The following is a 16,645-nucleotide window of genomic DNA, read 5'->3' as shown; positions in this document are numbered from 1 at the left end:
TGTCTTAATCAGTCAGAAGAGAATCAGGTCAAAAATGAATATACTAAAAATAACAGCCTAAATATCCATTTTTCAATCCAGAACCTAAATACAGTGGTTTTCTTGAGTATTACAGTGGGCATACAGTTCAATCAATCCTAATTTTTCTAGGTTTTGATATCAGTATTTAAAATTCTCCCATATTTCAATCAGCAAATGGTTTCAAAACCCATGATATCCCTAAAGAGTTCAGGTTTCGTGTACATTATTTTTGCTAAAACATTTCTGGAACACACTTCTTTCATGCCATTTTAATTGGTGATTTATCTGCTGATTTGGAGCAAAAGCTTGGCAGCAATATCAAGCTATTTTTTAAAATTATATACATCTTGTGCATGTCAGTTTTCAGGAGAACACAGTAAAAGACCACACATGCTAAAAAATTACATAATTCCTTGGATTCTGGTAGCCCATCATATGCAGCAGTGGTATCTACTGCTATGGAATATACTTGTTCCTTCCCCAATGTTGAAAGCATCTACAGTCAGGTGATTAGAAGAAAATAGAAATAAAATGCACAATCAAGTTACACTTGATGGCTTAGCTATGCTTATGAAGAAAACCTTATTTCCCATTCCTGTCTCTTGAAGATGCTATGACAAATATCACACTTTTAGGGAAATTAAATTTTGTCTTTTTCAGCCAGGAGGTTAGTGACTATGACAAGAGCCAGTAACCTGGGGGTCTAGAGAAAAGAATAATGATGGCTGGGGCAATGTACAAAGAATAATGATGGCTGGGGCAATGTACAATCAGTCACTGGGGAGAAACCTTAGTAACTGCTTTAGACCCCAGTCTATCAAGATGCGTCAATAAATGTTAGTTTTCACAGAAACTCAAGATAACTTTTCTACGTTAATCAGACACTGGTAGAGAGTAAAATATGCAAGTGTTTCTAGTGCAGCCTTGGAAATACATGTCATATATGACAAGCTTTATGAAAAAGCTATATGTAAACATATATGAAGACATTTGAAGGATTTCTGCTTGGGGAGATACTTACCGTCCAAACAACATTCTTTTCTTCTGTTTGACTGACTTGAATTTCAAATACCATCTCTTGTTCAGACTCATGTGCTGAGTCACTAACATCCCATTCTACCAGCAAACGTTGCAGAGTCGAATTCTTGGAAACATTAAGGAACGTCACTGGAAATACATGGGATTCTAAAAGGATGGAGAGGGATCAAAAACATTAAAGCTCATACCTCTTGAAATCTATCAAATGTGCTTCAGTTACAGCAGATTAGAATACTGGGGCCACTATAGAAATGACCCAACACCATTTTCATCATAACCAGCAAATCAGGCAGCAGAGTGGGTACCAGCACCTACTGCATTTTATTTCAGCTATGTAGCACTCTCTCTCAGAAAAAGTCCTCTGATAATCCCATAACTTGACCAGAAGCCATTATGTTTTCTTGTCCCAAGGAGAAGAGAGAACGATAAATTTACTGGAGACAGACAAAGGTGCCCTTGCTCTAAGAAACTAGGTGCTAAAGGCAAAAGTATGGGGAAATTAAAGATGAGAGTTTAGGCACTGATTCAGCTGAGATTCTTCTCTAGATCACCGGTGCTCAGTCTACAACCCACAAGCCAGATGTGGCTCTTGCATGATTTCTGCTAGAGCCCTTGCTGCACAATAAACTCTCTGAGCTCACTGGCACATCAGGGCAGGCTCTGTCTTGAGTCTGAGTCAAACCTGGTGATGTCTAACAGCTCACTGTGCATGAAGAGCTCTGCCAGTGCTTTTCTACATTACCTTTGGTCCATTTCTCCCTGTAAGGTTTGACCCACTTGTAAAAAAGATTGAGCAACTCTGCCTTAGACCAATGCTAATGGGACATAACAGCTGTCTATCAAGAGGGAAAGTTCTGTTCTGTCATATCTAACCATTCAGAAGTAATCCTTTCTTCTTGCAAATGTGTGACTCATGTAGAAGGCACTGCAAGATTGAACAACATGAAAACAAAAGGATTTATTTGAGCCAAGGTCTATTAAACAGTCACTGGTACTATTTTAATGAAAAGTTTAAGCAGGCCTGGTTGTAAATTGCAATATTCTAGGGAAGATTTAGGCTGGCTTTCCTTCAGAATCAAAAATGGTTTCTGGTACAAACAAAATTGCCATGAGAAAAGATAGCTATAGCTGTGATTACACCACACAGAAATACACAGCATTCAATGCCTCCCATACTAAATGTGAGAGCGTATGTGAAATGCAAAAGTAAAAAATTCTGCTTTAGCCATAGCAGCCATGTAGCCCTTGCCAAGAGCCAGGACTCCAATTGGTTATTTTGGACCTGTACAAATGTGAATAATGGCTTTATGCTGCTAAGAAACAAAATCTGTTGTGATGGTTTCAAATTTACTAGAGAATAAGCTAGTGCAAAGTATAAGAATGAATTTTACTGACTTAAAGAGGGAGCAGCAATTTTCAGGTCTTACTGGAATTGAAATTAGCATTTTTGTTAGCTTTATTGCCAAGGATGATATGGCAAGAAGCCAAAAGAACTGTAAAATTAAACAACTGCATCAAAGCTCATCTTAAGATACAGTGAAAGACATGAAAAAACAGCATCTTATCTCCTGCCTTTACAACACAGCAAGAGGTTGCGTTCTACAGGCGGTAAAGAGCAAAACAACAGGAGGAACATCTGATAAACAGCAGCTACATTTTGAGAGAAACCTGATATATGAGTGGTGCCCCGGGAGTATTTCACTAGCGCAGCTGGAAATACTTTGAGATCCCGCTGCATGTGCATAAAAAAGGATGGTTTCTATTTTCTTTCCACTGTGAATTAGCCATAGCCACTTGTGCACACAGATACCTATTTGGAGCTGTTTTAAAAGGGCAGCAGCTGTTACATTGTAATTGTTATATGCAGATGTGAAAAGCCCCCAGTATTAATATAAATGTAATAGAACTTCTCTAACTGTAACAGGGCTTCCTACAGCATTAAAGTTGAAGTGGTTTCGCTACATTTGTATCATCCCAGCCTGTCCATGCAACAGCTGCTGTCTTTTTTTTAAACATGCCTATTTTGAAACAGCTTGGGAAGGAAGTGTGTCCATACCCTCATCCTTCCTTTTGAAGATGGTTTTGAGAGAAGTCAAATTACTGGAGCTCTGTTTGTTAACCTAAAAGTCATGAATTCTGCTCATAAACAGACTTTTTTGTCAAACTGGATGGGAAGCAAAGCAAATGGAGGTGACAGATTAACAGTATCCCCTAAGGAAGTATACTCGCACTGTTTTTATATAATATCTGTATGAATGACCAACCAATTGATTTGGAAACAAAACGTTTCATCTATGCAGACAACTGGGCATAACAGCCCAAAATACCAGCTTTGACCAGGTTGGAAAATCCTTAAGTGAGTTAACTGGCCTAACTTCATACTGCATCAAAAATCAGTTACAGGTTTCCCTCAATTTATGTGGGTTCAGTATATGTGAATTCGTTCTTATGTGATGAGAATTTTTAGACCCATAATTCACTATGGGGCCAGGGCGCCACTGACCCCAGCCCCTGCTGCAGCAGCCCTGGGAGTGGCCATTGCCAGTCACCTGCAGCCACTGAGCTGCACCGCGCTCAGCCTGTCCCCCTGAGCCTCGGCTCCACCTGGCCCCACTCACCCCCACTCCTGGGCTGTGTCATGCTGTGGTGCAGGCAGCTGGTGTGTCAGCTGCTCTTGGGGCTACTGCAACAGGGGCTGGGGTGAGTGTGGGCAAGCAGAGCCCTGGGCAGCACGGGGCACAGCACAGTTTGTCTGCACTCACCCGAGCCTCTGCTGCAGCGACCCTGGGAGTGGCTGGCACTAACTGTGGAAGGAACCATCAGTGAGTGCGGAGGGGTTAAAGGGCGGCACCTTTTGCTGTTCTGCACTCCCTGGGAGGGCTGTAGGCCCTCAGGGGGGTTGCCCCCCAGGAAGAGCCCAGCACATGTGCCCCAAGATTTGCATGTGGGATGACAGCAGGCTGCTGCCGCAGGCTGGGGGCAATCTGCACCATGTCCCGTGCTGCCCAGGGCTCCACTTGTCCACACTCACCCCAGCCCCTGCTGCAGTGGCCCTGGGAGCAGCTGACACCAGCTGCCTGCATCATGGCATAGCACGGCCCAGGAGCTGGGGTGAGTGGGGCAGGCAGAGTACGGTGCAGCCCAGCAGCTGCAGCCTGCTGGCACCAGCTGCTCCTGGGGCCGCTGCAGCAGGGTCTGGGATGAGTCCAGACAAGCTGCGCTGTGCCCCGTGCCCCACCCCCCAAACTGGATTCTGAAGCAAGAGCTACGCCCTTCCACCCCCACACCCCCCAACTCACTGACAGTTCCCTCTGCTTTGCTCCCTTGTGCAGCCCCGAGTGGCACCCCTAGCCCTGCCCCTTCCCTAGTCCCAGCCTCACTCCCTCCCTCCCTCACCATGAGAACCTATCCCTATTTGATACATTATAAAGTGGGTTCACTTTATATGAATTTGATTTATGCACCATTCTCCAGGAATGCATGTACCACATAAATCAAGGAAAAACTGTATGTGCCAACCCAGCAAAAAAACGATATGCCTTTCGTCTGAAAAACCATGAGATCAATCACTACTTCAAAATCACCGGTCCAGGACCCCACTATCCAAACCCAGGTTTTTTTGGAGCCACCCTTAATTGAACCCTCTCATATGAAGAACATATGAAGACAAAAGGAAAGGCAAGCATTTGTAACAGCATCTTGTTTAAGCTCACCAACTGAAATGGGGAGCTAGCAAGAATGAAAACCACGGTTTTATTCAAAACCAAAAGCAAAAACTAGTTTTAAACATGAAGCCATTTTTGTCTCCCTGCTGGTTGGCACCAAGCAGCAGGGCCCCTAGGGCCCCTCAGCAATCCGCAGCATGGAGGCAAAAAGTGGTGCCAAGTTTAAAACTGTGGCTTTTGCTTCCCTGCCAATGAGAAGTGAGCCACTAGTGAGGCCCCTCCATCAACCAGCAGTGAGGGGTGCATGGTGGGGAACCTGCAAAATTAAAGGTGTTGCCCATGCATCGGGGGGGGGGGGGGCGGTCCTGATTGGCAGGGGGCCCTGGGCCTGGCCCCACTGGCCTGTGTGTTAATCTGCCTGTGTCCTGTATGGGGGAGATCTATACATGCTAAACACCTTGACCCCATACTGACTGATAGCTGTTGATGCATCACAAGATATTGGAAGAAGCCTACAAGCCTAAACAGTGTGTACCTGCTGGCTGGCATCGCTCAGCCTGACATCAGAGTAGCTGTGGCCAGCAGGATACAATGATCAAAACAACCTGAAGATGCGAGACACCTGCTGTACAACCACCCTGCAGCACACAAATGACTGACATCATGCAGGAGCTTCCTCACCAGCATCCAACCTCTCAATGCCACACCCAAGGAGACACAATTACAGATGTGGACAAGAGGCTGTAAAAAATACTTAACAGCAGAAAAATGCATATTCCAACAGTAATATGGTGTGTGCAGCCAGTGCTACTACCCCTGGGCATGCATCAGTGCTGAGGTAGTGCAGCTGCTGGATTCTTCTTCCCAGCCGTCCTGACAGTGGCAGCTCCTTCTGACTGCCATAGCTGCCAGACCTGGCTCGTCTGCCCCACGTCCACCACTGCAAGCAGGACCCACATAGGCAGGGTACGTGGCTAGGTGGCTGGGATGGGGCAAGGGGCCAGTAGGGAGTGGTGTCTAGGAGCAGGACAGGAGGGAAGGGCCAGGGCTGAGATTGCAAGGTGGTGACAGTGTGGGGTTAGGGTAGAGCCACAATCTGCTGTCCATACATCCCTGCAATGGGAGACGGTTGTATGGGCAGGGCTGTGCAGGGAACAGATTGTGGTTCTGCCCTGGCCCTGTGCTATCACTGTCCAGAGATCCAAGGGTCTCCATGGAGACTGGCCAGAACCCACGTAGGTAGCCAGATGGATGGGATGGAGCTGCAGGCAAGTGGGGAGCTGTGTCTAGGAGCAGGATGGGTGGGGGAGTGGGATCTGGGCATTATTACAGTGCAGGGCCCGGGGCTCAGGGCAGAGCTGTGAGCTGGTCCTCATATGTTCCTGCCCGTGGAACCAGCACCCTTCACAGGGGCCTACAGGGAGTGAGGGTGTCTCTGCCCTGGGCCCTGCCCCCATGCTGTCATGAGCCGGCAATAGCAGCCCCAACGCCTCCTGCCTGTCCCACTCCCAGATGCCGCTCCAGCATGAAGCAGAGCTATTTAGGGAATGTTGGTGAGCTGTTGGAGGAGGTGGAGGTGCTGACTTGACCTGTGACCACTCAAAAAAACACCCTAAGTGACCTTCGAGCCCAAATAACTTGGAGCTCTGCTAACTTCTGTAGACCCCAGTGCAGCCACTTGCAACATCCCCACTGCCTGCCATGAGCCCCAAGTATTGGCAAGGGCCATGGATCCATGGTGCTTGAAGGGGAGACATGGCTATGGAAATGTGGGAGGGCCAGCAGTTTCTGGCAGCTGCTACAGTGATACCTCCCAACCTGCAGTCTCCCCCTCCCCAAGACCAGCCTCCCAGCCTGCAGCTCTCTGACAGACACTGAGTCAAGGATCACGCAGCTGTCCAGCTCCTCCATGGAGAAGTCTCTGGTCTTGACTCCAGATCCCTGAAAGCAGGGTACCAAGTCAAAAGCCCCCTAACCCATGCCTCCCCTCCAAGGTTTCAGATTTGTTGAGTTCAGGCCCTGCAGCATTTCCCCAAACCCCCTTCTAGGTTCTGTCACCCTGTTCTCAAACCCTCCTCCCCACCCTGTCACTGCCAAAGGTTTACTACTTTGTGTTAACTGAGAGGAGGAACCAAGCTGAGACACAGGCAGTGTTCAACAGGTATACTTTACTAAACACAGGAAAAGTTTGGCAACCGCAACATTTTAAACTGAGGCATGTCTCCTCCTCACATTGCATTACCCTGCATCCCAGTGAGTGCCTCCCGGGGAGGAGATTAGGGAAGGAGAGGGGAAGGGAGACAGTGGCCAGGAAGCTTGAGTTGTAGGCTGTGGTGCATGGGACATGGGACCAACAGAGCCTGGGGCTGGAGACCCATGGCTCAGTGCTAGGGTGAGAGCACTTGAAGCCCTCCAGACCTATTCATACAGGGAGGGCTCCCAATCCACACAGGTAAGAAGGCAGTTAGCCAGGGCTTCACAGATCTGGACAGCCTGCCATGGTGCAGGGCCATGACTACACACATCAGGGAAGACTTGCTGTCTCTCCCATCCCTGTGCCACGTGCTCTTGGTGCCAGGCCCAGTCTGTAGTTGAAATGTTCTTTCCAGCAGGCTGGCCTCCCCCCCATGGGGTATCATAAGTCAGGGCAGGAAGGGGTAGGCCATGCCCCTGACCAGGATGTCAGGGGTGCCATGATGTTGCCAGTGACAAAATCAGGGACCTTGGGAGCATAGCACTCACTCTTCCTTACCACAGGAAAGGGGCAGTTGCACAAGATGCGGACATCATCCTCATTGGATGCATAAAGGTCTGTGGCCCAGTCATGCCTCAGACTCCTGACGTGTGTGCGTGCGTGTGTGTGTGTGTGCACCATCAGATGTCTTGTTCACCTTGCTGGTGTCATCTGACCTCAGCTGTCTTTCCTGCCCAAGTGCAGGGGGGCTAGACCCAATGATCTCATGCGGTCCAGTCCAGCCCCTAACACAGGAGCAGGCAATTATTTTGGGCAGAGGGCTGCTTACCCAGTGTTGGCAAGCTGTCGAGAGCTGCATGGGTAGCCCCACCTCTTGACAGGTGCCCCACCTCCTGGTCACCATCCTGGGACCAATGTCCCAGGGTGAGCATTGGTGGGGCCCAAAGCGGGGCACAGGTTGTCAGGGGTTGTGGAGCCAGGCTGGGCTGCACCAGCAGGGAGAGGGGGAAGCTGGCCCAGCTCCATAGAGCTGCGGCCAGCTGGGACCCCATGCTCCTGCCACCCTGCTCTGGGCCCTGCTGGCACTGGCCCTGGGACACTGGTGCAGGCCCCATGCTCCCGCTGGCTCCCGCACCTGCTTACTCCCAGTGCCCCACGGTACAGGCAGGGGGCAGCGCACAGCCCCAACCCCCTGCTCACTGGCAGGAAAGAAGCTGGTGCTGAGCATGGGGAAAAACAGCCCCTTGCCCACCCCATGGCCCCACACAGGGCAGTCTGGAGCAGGCACAGGCAGCCCCCTGCAGCCTACGAGTGGCTGCAGCGCAGAGCACCAGCCACGGGGTGAGTGAGGGGCCGGTTTTGCCCATGCTCAGCACCAGCTTGTAACCTGGCCCCACTGCCAGCCTGGGCTCTGCGACAGCTCTGGGCTTGCCTGTCAGTGGCAGCAGCTGCAGCCTCCCCGCTTGCTGCACTGGAAAGCCCAGAGGCTGCAGTGGCAAACACTGCCTGGCATGGCAAGCGGGGGGACCACAGCTGCTGTTGCCACATGCAGCCCCAATGGGCAAGCCCAGAGCTGGCGCAGGGCTCAGGCTGCCAGCGGGGCTGGGTTACAAGGTGATGCTGACTGTGGAGGGGGTGGAAAAAGTGGCCCCTCACCCAACCCATGCCTGGCACCCCATGCTGCAGCCACTTGCAGCCTGCATGGGGCTGCCTGTGCCTGCTCAGGACAGCCCCGTACAGGCTGTGAGCACCTGCAGCAGGGAGTGCTGGCTGGTGCCCTGGCTGGGGGAGGGGCCACTTTCCCTCCCCAGCACTCAGCTTTTCCCCAGGCTCCTTCCCAGCATGGAGAAAAGTGACCCCTCACCCGCCCCATGGCCAGCGCTCCCTGCTGTGCAGGCTGCAAACAGCTGCAGAGCTGTCCAGACCAGGAACAGGCAGCCCCACATAGGCAGTGAGCAGCTGCAGTGCGGGTCACCAGCCACAGGGTGAACAGGAGGCCACTTTCCCCCACCCCATGCTCAGCTTTTCCCCAGGCTCCTTCCCTGCCTGGGGTCCCCTCCTGCCCTTCCTCCCCACTGGCTTACCTGAGGTTCTGGTACAGGGCAGCCATGTGCTCCCAGGCCAGAAGCCCTGGCTGAGACTTCCGGCTAGTGGGGGCAGGGCCGGGCAAGCCCTGCTGTTGTGGGAGCCCACCAGGCTTCCCCTAGGCCCTGTCATTTTTTACAGGAACCAAGGGTAGATAAATATTAATTTTCTAAATTTTTAGGGGCCCTGTGGTCTGGATAGGATGGTCTTGTGGGTCATATTTTGCCCACCCCTGCCCTAACATCTATGAACCTACAATTTGGTTAATGTCGTGATATGTTGCTCAATCCAGGAGCAACCAATCCAGGAAAGCTGGGAATGAGACAACCTTAATTTCTTCACAGTAAATTCTATTTGTTGTATATGTATTTCAAAAGAAGCATGCTTCAGATAGTTACCTTTAGTGTGATATATACAGAAGCAAGTTGTCACACAGAGGAGCAGTGTCTGAAGCCCAAAATGATTCATCATTATCCAACTTCCCTGGAAAAGAACATATTGTGAAAGAGTAAATTTCACAAGAAGACAGGCAAGGATATGTCATAAAGCTCTCACAACTATACAATTGACTCAGTAAAAGATATCACAAAAAAGTCCTTACATCTTACATACTTCCTAGACCATAACAGCTACAACATTGCAGCCCTCCTCCAAAGAAATATAGAAAGTAAAAAGAAAGTACTGGTCCCTCTTATGATCTGGTTAGAAAAGGTAAAAAATGCACCCAATTTAGCAAAGATTAAATTAAGCACCAGCAGCCACAATCAGCTCCACTTACTGTGGATTTAGGTACCCAAGAACTATTCTGCCCACTTCTGCATCTCTGTAAATCGGTTGATACGTCTGCCTTTGAAATGCACCATTATCTTGGCTTTAAAGCTAAGTCACAAAAAGAAACGACTTGTATTTTTCACTAATGGTTTTTCAGGGGCTTAAGGTGAAATACAATTGCACTTAGGCACCTAATAGGTAGAATATCTTCTACATTTCTGGATCTACCACATAAGTAAATAAGACTTCCAAAAGGCTTTTGATTTAGTATCCCATGATATCCTTGTGGGAAAACTGGAAAACTGTGGGCTCAGTTGCTCAACGGTTCAGTGGGTGCGAAACTGGCTACAGGATAGGACTCGGAGAGTTCTCCTGACACAAAGTGTCCACTGGTTTCCCTCATGGGTTTGTGCTTGGACTGCTGCTTTTCAACATCTTTATCGATGACTTGGATGCGGAAGTGAAAAGCTTGCTGGCCAAGTTTGCGGACGACACCAAGTTATGTGGCAGTGTGGTCACGTCAGAAGAGAGGTTGCAGATACAGGCAGACCTGGACAGCCTCAAGAGTTGGGCAGATGAAGTTTAACACTTCATCTGCGCAGAAACAGATGAAGTTTAACACTTCCAAGTGTAAGGTGCTCCATCTGGGGGCAAACAACCCGCAACATACATACTGGCTCAGTGGTGACAGCTTGACTTGCACCATGGCCGAAAGAGACCTAGGGGTAATGATTGACCATCACATGAATATGAGCCATCAGTGTGAGGCAGGGGTCAGCAGGGCAAATATCATGCTGGGATGTACTTACTGATGCATCTCGTGTAAAACTAAGGAAGAGATATTCCCACTGTACTCAGCACTGGTGAGGCCACAGCTGGAGTACTGGACTGTCCAGTTCTGGGCACCACACTTCAATAAGGACGTGGAAGAACTTGAGATGGTCCAGAAAAGAGCCACCTGTATGATCAGGGACTTGCAAGGCAAACATACGAGGAAAGGCTAAGGGACCTGGGCCTCTTTAGCCTAAAGAAGAGAAGGTTGAGAGGGGACTTGATAGCGGCTTACCACTATATCAGAGGAGTAAATCAGTAGCTTGGTGAACAACTGTTCACTAAGGGACCCCCGAGGAAGACCAGGACCAATGGATACAAACTCCTGGAAGGCCACTTCAGGTTTAATACCAGGAAAAATTCCTTCACAGTCAGGGTGTCCAGGCTGTGGAATAAACTCCCTCCAGAGGTGATGCAGTCACCTACCCTGGAGGTTTTCAAGAGGAAACTGCCAGTCTCCTCACTGGGGTCACCTAACTCCAGCTGTCTTCCTGCCTAGAGTGGGGGGGGCTGGACCAGGTGATCTGCAAGGTCCCTTCCAGCCCGTAACAATCTATGAATCTATGAATCTCTACACCATACCAGCAAAAGTAATTTGTAAAATATCCCATGGATGAGAGAACAGAATTCAGCTCCCCTTGGAGCTGATCTGAGGCCTCTCAGAGTCAATGGGCACATCTGCACGCGCATATTAATGTGTTTGAAAAAACTCCAGAACTTATCACTCCACAGTTTATTGCTCCTGCACCTGACAAGCAAAGCACATTGAGCTGATTTGGAGCAGCCCTGGCTGGCAAAGGTTTTGGGGGGTTAGCCTGCCAACCCAAGGCTGCTCTGACCAAGCTCAATGTGCTGCAGAGAGGCTGGCTGGGTCACAAAGGTGCAGGGCTATCAGGCAGGCAATGTCTATACATGCACTGCTGCAGAGTTTTTTACTCCACTGCAGGACAGTACTTGTATTGTCTTCAATACTCCACTGCAGAATAATACTTGTATTTACATTAAATCAGTTTACTCCAGCCCAATAGGGGCACATGTGTAGATGCAAGACGTTTACTGTGCACCTAACTGGCCTACTGTAAGGTAAACATCTCTTGTAGATGCACCCAATGAGAAGAATCCCATGGACTGCAAATGGGCTTGGATCCTGCCCTGAGGGCATTTTTACACATGCTCCCAAGGCAGCCCTGGGAGCTTTTAATTAGCGATTTGCACTAATTAAAAGCACCCAGCGCTGCATCAAGTACAGGTGTATAAGTGGCACAGCACGCATCAGCGCTGAGAAAATGGTGGCAGTTTGCTTTCAATTAAAGCATATCAAATGTGTTTTAGTTCAAAGTGCACCACCCGCCATTTTCTTAGCGCTAATGTGCACTGCGCCACTTGTACACATGTTGCTGCTGCAGCACCGGGCACATCAATTAGGTGCTCAGGCAGACTCAATTAATCGAATCTAGATTTCCAGACTGGATTTCTAGCGCATCAGAGCAGACTCACTGCATATGTGTAAGTGTCCTGAGTTACTAGCAATGAACCAGAAAAAAATCTACAATGTTCTGTTGTGGCACTTTGTTTCTAACTGAAATAAATGCACCAAATTCTCTGTCTTTCCAGGAACAGAAATGAGTGACAGTCTCAACTGTTTAAGAACCCAGTGTTGACAGCCTGCTTTGTACCTTGAGATTCTCATTGCAACTGACTAGAAATTGGTCTGAAAGTGCAAGACTGGACCCTAAGGACTGATCAGGTACAATGTTACATGATACAGAGCACCTTCATCTCTCATCAAAGTCAGTGCCCAAGCAGGGAGAAAGGATAAAAAAAGGAAGGATGATCCTGTCACAAGAGAGTCAAAGAAGGCTCAGGGTGGGGATGCTGATGCATGTGATGCTCTGGGTACTTTAATTAGATTGGCTTTCATAGCTACTTAAATTAAAGTGCCCCTCCTTCCCCCCCAATTTCTGGAGCACGTGTATAAATGCTCATAGGTGCTACATAGTCAACAAGTTGGTACAATAAGAATGGGGGCCATTTCGATTTCATTTTCACATTTACAGTACTGGGCTTTGGAATTACACATATATTACAAATAAAAAGGAATTTTTCCACCACTCCATCTCTGACCCCCATAGAAAAGATACCTGAAAGGTGAACTGTACAGAGGGGGGGGGAAAGAGTAGGAGCTCCAGGCTCTTCAGTTATCCACATAGTATTAATTATCTATGAGTCAGGCAAGAATATCGCCTCTGAGAAATAGTGAGTTGTCAAATCAGAGAAAAGACAGCTACCATGGGTAAAAATTATAAGGGGTGTGGAGCAGCTGCCATATCAGGCGAGACTAAAAGGCTAGGATGCTTCAATATGGAAAGAAGGCAGAAGGGGGATATGATCACAGTCTATAAAATTATGAAAGGTATGGATCAAGTGAACAGGGAACTGTTATTCACCATGTCCCAGGATACTAAAACTAGGGAGCACCTGATGAAATCAATAGCTGACAGATTTAAAACTAACAAGAGAAAGTACTTTTTATGCAATGTGTAGTTAAGTTATAAAATTAATTTCTCTAGGAGGTGATGAAGGCAGATAGTATAGCCAGGTTCAAACAAGGCCTGGATAAATTAATGGATGATAGATCTATTAATGGATGATAGCTCTATTAATGAATAGGGGATAGATTACTCCAGAGATACCCAGTTCAAAGCTCGCTCTCTCCCTCTATATCCTCTTCTGCACTGTCAGAGGCCGAAGCAGAATACTGGGCTAGATGGACCCATTGGTCGTTGTATGGCTGCTTATGTTCTTAGGTACATGGCACCAATTACTTTAATTGTTCCATTGTTGATCTGAATATATAATAAAGTTACTTTCTTTAAGAAACATTGCCAACAGCTTTCTTGGCCCTAGCAGAAACTGTGTATTGCCATAATTCACTGAAACTGAACCAGCTATTTACTTAATTCCTGAAAATGACACATAAGGCTGAGTCAGCCATATGCATTTAAATAAAGGAGGCAGACTTGCATACTATTTTCTTGTTAGTTATTTTGATATCAAAACAATTCTGTATCTTACAACACCAATTCTGTTGACACATGGCTATTAACACAACACTCTATTCCAATACAATATAACCTCATACATCCGGCACGCTCAGGACCAAGTCCCTGCCGGAAATTTAAAAACTCCAGATTTTTGAAACAGGAGTAGTGGCTGGCCACGGGGGAGGGGGAATCTTTCTGACTCTTAAACTTTGTCTAAATGACACCCCACAAGGACTAATAAGGAACTAGGTGGAACTACATCTCCAGGGTCCCAGAACAAAGAAATCTCTCAAACTTTGCAATCATTTACGTAGCAATATCTTCTATTTCCCTCAAATTCTTGCTTTGGGAACAGCCTTAGACTGTATAGCAGGAGACAGGAAGGGTTTGGTAAGGAAATGTATACCCCCTGTTTTATTCGCATGTCTTTCTTTCTGTTATGCCATTTAATTAGCTTTACACAATACTCTTTTGTCCAAACAATCCCTTTTCTTGTCATTTAGAAAATGCATTGGCAAAGAATACATTTGGGCAGAATTAATTTGGTTAATGGACCATTAATCAATTGATTCCCTCCTCTGAGCACAAATACTTTTCCAGTTGATTGTAGTGCTTGAAGTAGGTTTTGCCAGTGCTGAGAGTTCACTATTACTGTTCTATGCTTAGAAAAAGAAGATTGTATCAAAACAGTTTGGGATCCTATGACTTTTGCACATAGTTAGTAAATGCCTAACTCTGTGTACAGTCCCATAACAGAGTAAGGCACGACTCAATATAAGAGTGATAAAAAGAGGCCCGTTATTTGTAGATTCAATATTTTGTGTCAGACTTTACTAAGACAACTTTATAGGACTCTGACTGGGAAGTGGACATAAATGAAATCATTGACAAAGTGCAGAAAACCAGACTTCAGATGAGAATAAGGCTCTGTCTATATTGTTTGATCTTCTGTATAGAAATCTAAATATTATAGATTAGTCTTGCTGTCTAAGTATAGTGCACATTAGTTTATTCAAAATACTTATATTGGCTGACTCTGTAACCTATGTAGATGCCTGTATATTTAACTCTTAGTGGTAAAGAAACTAAACTAGAAAAAAACTTTAGTATTTTACTAAAATGTTGGAACCTTGAATACTATGTACTTTACATTGTACAGTAATGTTACACATTTGATTAAATGTGTCCTTATCTGCACTAAATCAAAAGCTTATTTAATGTTAATTTACAATGTGCAAACTAGTTTTTTTATTTGTTTGATTGACGCCTTTCTTGCTTAAATCTTTCTTCTGTACATTTTAATATCCTGGACCCAACCCTCGTTCAATGTTAATCACTGTACTTCAGTTGACTCCAATGCTATGGTGTTTTACCCCAGCTAAGAATCTTAAGGTGCCTGTACATGAGCACAGAGGCTGCTCTGACACGCTCTAATTACAGCATGTCCGAGCAGCCTCTATTAATCAAGTCTACTGGAGCATGGTACTTGTCACAGCCTCCATGTCCTGTGTATTAGCATCCCTGTACTTCAAAATGGCAGCATGGGCACCTTAACTAAAGCTGGTTCAACAAGTTTTAGTTAAAGTGCCCCTGCCACCGTTTTGAAATGTGGGGACACTGATACCCGAGACACCTTTGACTTAGAGCCACCCTTATTAGAGCGCCCCCACCCTCACCCATGGAGCATATGTAATAACACCCTCAGTTCTACGTTTCCGGGACTATTTAACATGTTTGCTCACTCTTCTGCCTGTTTGCTCATTTTAAGGATCTGTGGCTCTTAGAATCTGAACTTGCAAACTGTAAGGGTACTAGTAAGTTAGGTAACAACAGTTCACATGAAAGAGGGTTTGCAGTTTTAAGTTTTATTCTTGTAGTGGAGCTACTAATATGGGTGGGTGCACCTAACAACCCACCACTCTTACATCTTCCAGGGAAGCTCCATCCAACAATTATACTCTTACCCAGTGGCAATAATGTGTGTAGAATACCATCTGCAAGGCTTGGGGCATGGTAAAGGGGAGGTTTGGAGCCACGCATACGGCCCATAAGCGTGGGGATGTCCCGAGACATCCATTGTGAAATGGGACCCTCAAGGGGTCCGGTAACCCATTGGGTTCAGTGGGGTCTATCAAAACTGTGTCCAAGTAGACTTGAAGGCAGCCTCCCTATTTATTATAATTATATCAAGACGTGGTGGGTGAGAATAGAGGGTGCCCATCAGGCTGAATTGGCATGGTTGAGGGGCCCTAGAGGTAACACAACCATCCTTGGGGACCCCATCTCATGACAGCATGGTGATGCTTATGTCATTCTTCTCTATTCAGCTCAAGTGCCAGGCTCCTATTCAGGCCTGACCCAAGGACCACCAAGTCTAATGAGGCATGCACTGACATAGACCATTTCAATGACAGAACAAGAGAAACTAGTAGTGAAGGAACAGGAAAGAAGTGGGAGATGGATGATGACAGAAATTAAAAAGTGGGAAATAGAGAACAAAATAAGATGATGACAGATAAGTGCGAGTGCCTCAAGTAGAGGGGTAACATTCTGAAACATTTTTTTTTAAACAAACCAAAGAGCATCCATGTACATTAAATATGAATACATACATCTACCAGGTTCTTCTGAAAACCTGTCTTCCATAGACTTACTCATTCTTTTTCTGGCTTACTCTGTTGTTCTCTCTCTATGTCAAGATTTCTCTCTAATTTCCTGTTTTGTTTTGTTTTTCTCCTATAACTCATTCTTCCTCTCAAGAAAAGGTATAAATTGCATCCAAAGGAAGTTAATGAATTACTGCTGCTTTGTGATACAATAGATTTTACTCTCTGTGGAGTGGGTTTGGAGGGAAGGAAATGGTAAAGTGACTGAATACTGACAGGTGGGAAAGTGGGGGTTCAGGACAGTCCTGCATCGGGTTGGATACCAGTGGATGACCCGCAAAGTGGTTTCAGTTTGGGTCAGAATGTGAACTAGTTCACATTTTACAGTTT

General features: G+C 46.7%; 1 protein-coding gene across 3 annotated transcripts in view; it reads right to left on the bottom strand.

The window, feature by feature from the left end:
• The window catches only part of OSMR (oncostatin M receptor), a 133,247-nt gene that overhangs the window by 38,567 nt on the left and 78,035 nt on the right, over positions 1-16,645 (bottom strand). For all 3 annotated transcript variants that reach the window (XM_090037975.1, XM_090037974.1, XM_090037976.1), the window contains exons 3-4: positions 9,402-9,486; positions 1,043-1,206 (exon numbers count right to left, since the gene is read on the bottom strand). In XM_090037975.1, the coding sequence (XP_089894101.1) occupies positions 1,043-1,206; positions 9,402-9,474 (237 nt within the window). In that variant the 5' untranslated portion in view covers positions 9,475-9,486. The remainder of the gene's footprint in view (positions 1-1,042; positions 1,207-9,401; positions 9,487-16,645) is intronic.

Source organism: Crocodylus siamensis, chromosome 3, assembly GCF_052110815.1.
Source record: "Crocodylus siamensis isolate JL-2025a chromosome 3, ASM5211081v1, whole genome shotgun sequence".
Taxonomy (NCBI): Eukaryota; Metazoa; Chordata; order Crocodylia; family Crocodylidae; genus Crocodylus; species Crocodylus siamensis.
The sequence above is the reverse complement of the archived record's forward strand: the minus strand, read 5'-3'. Positions and strand labels throughout refer to the sequence as shown.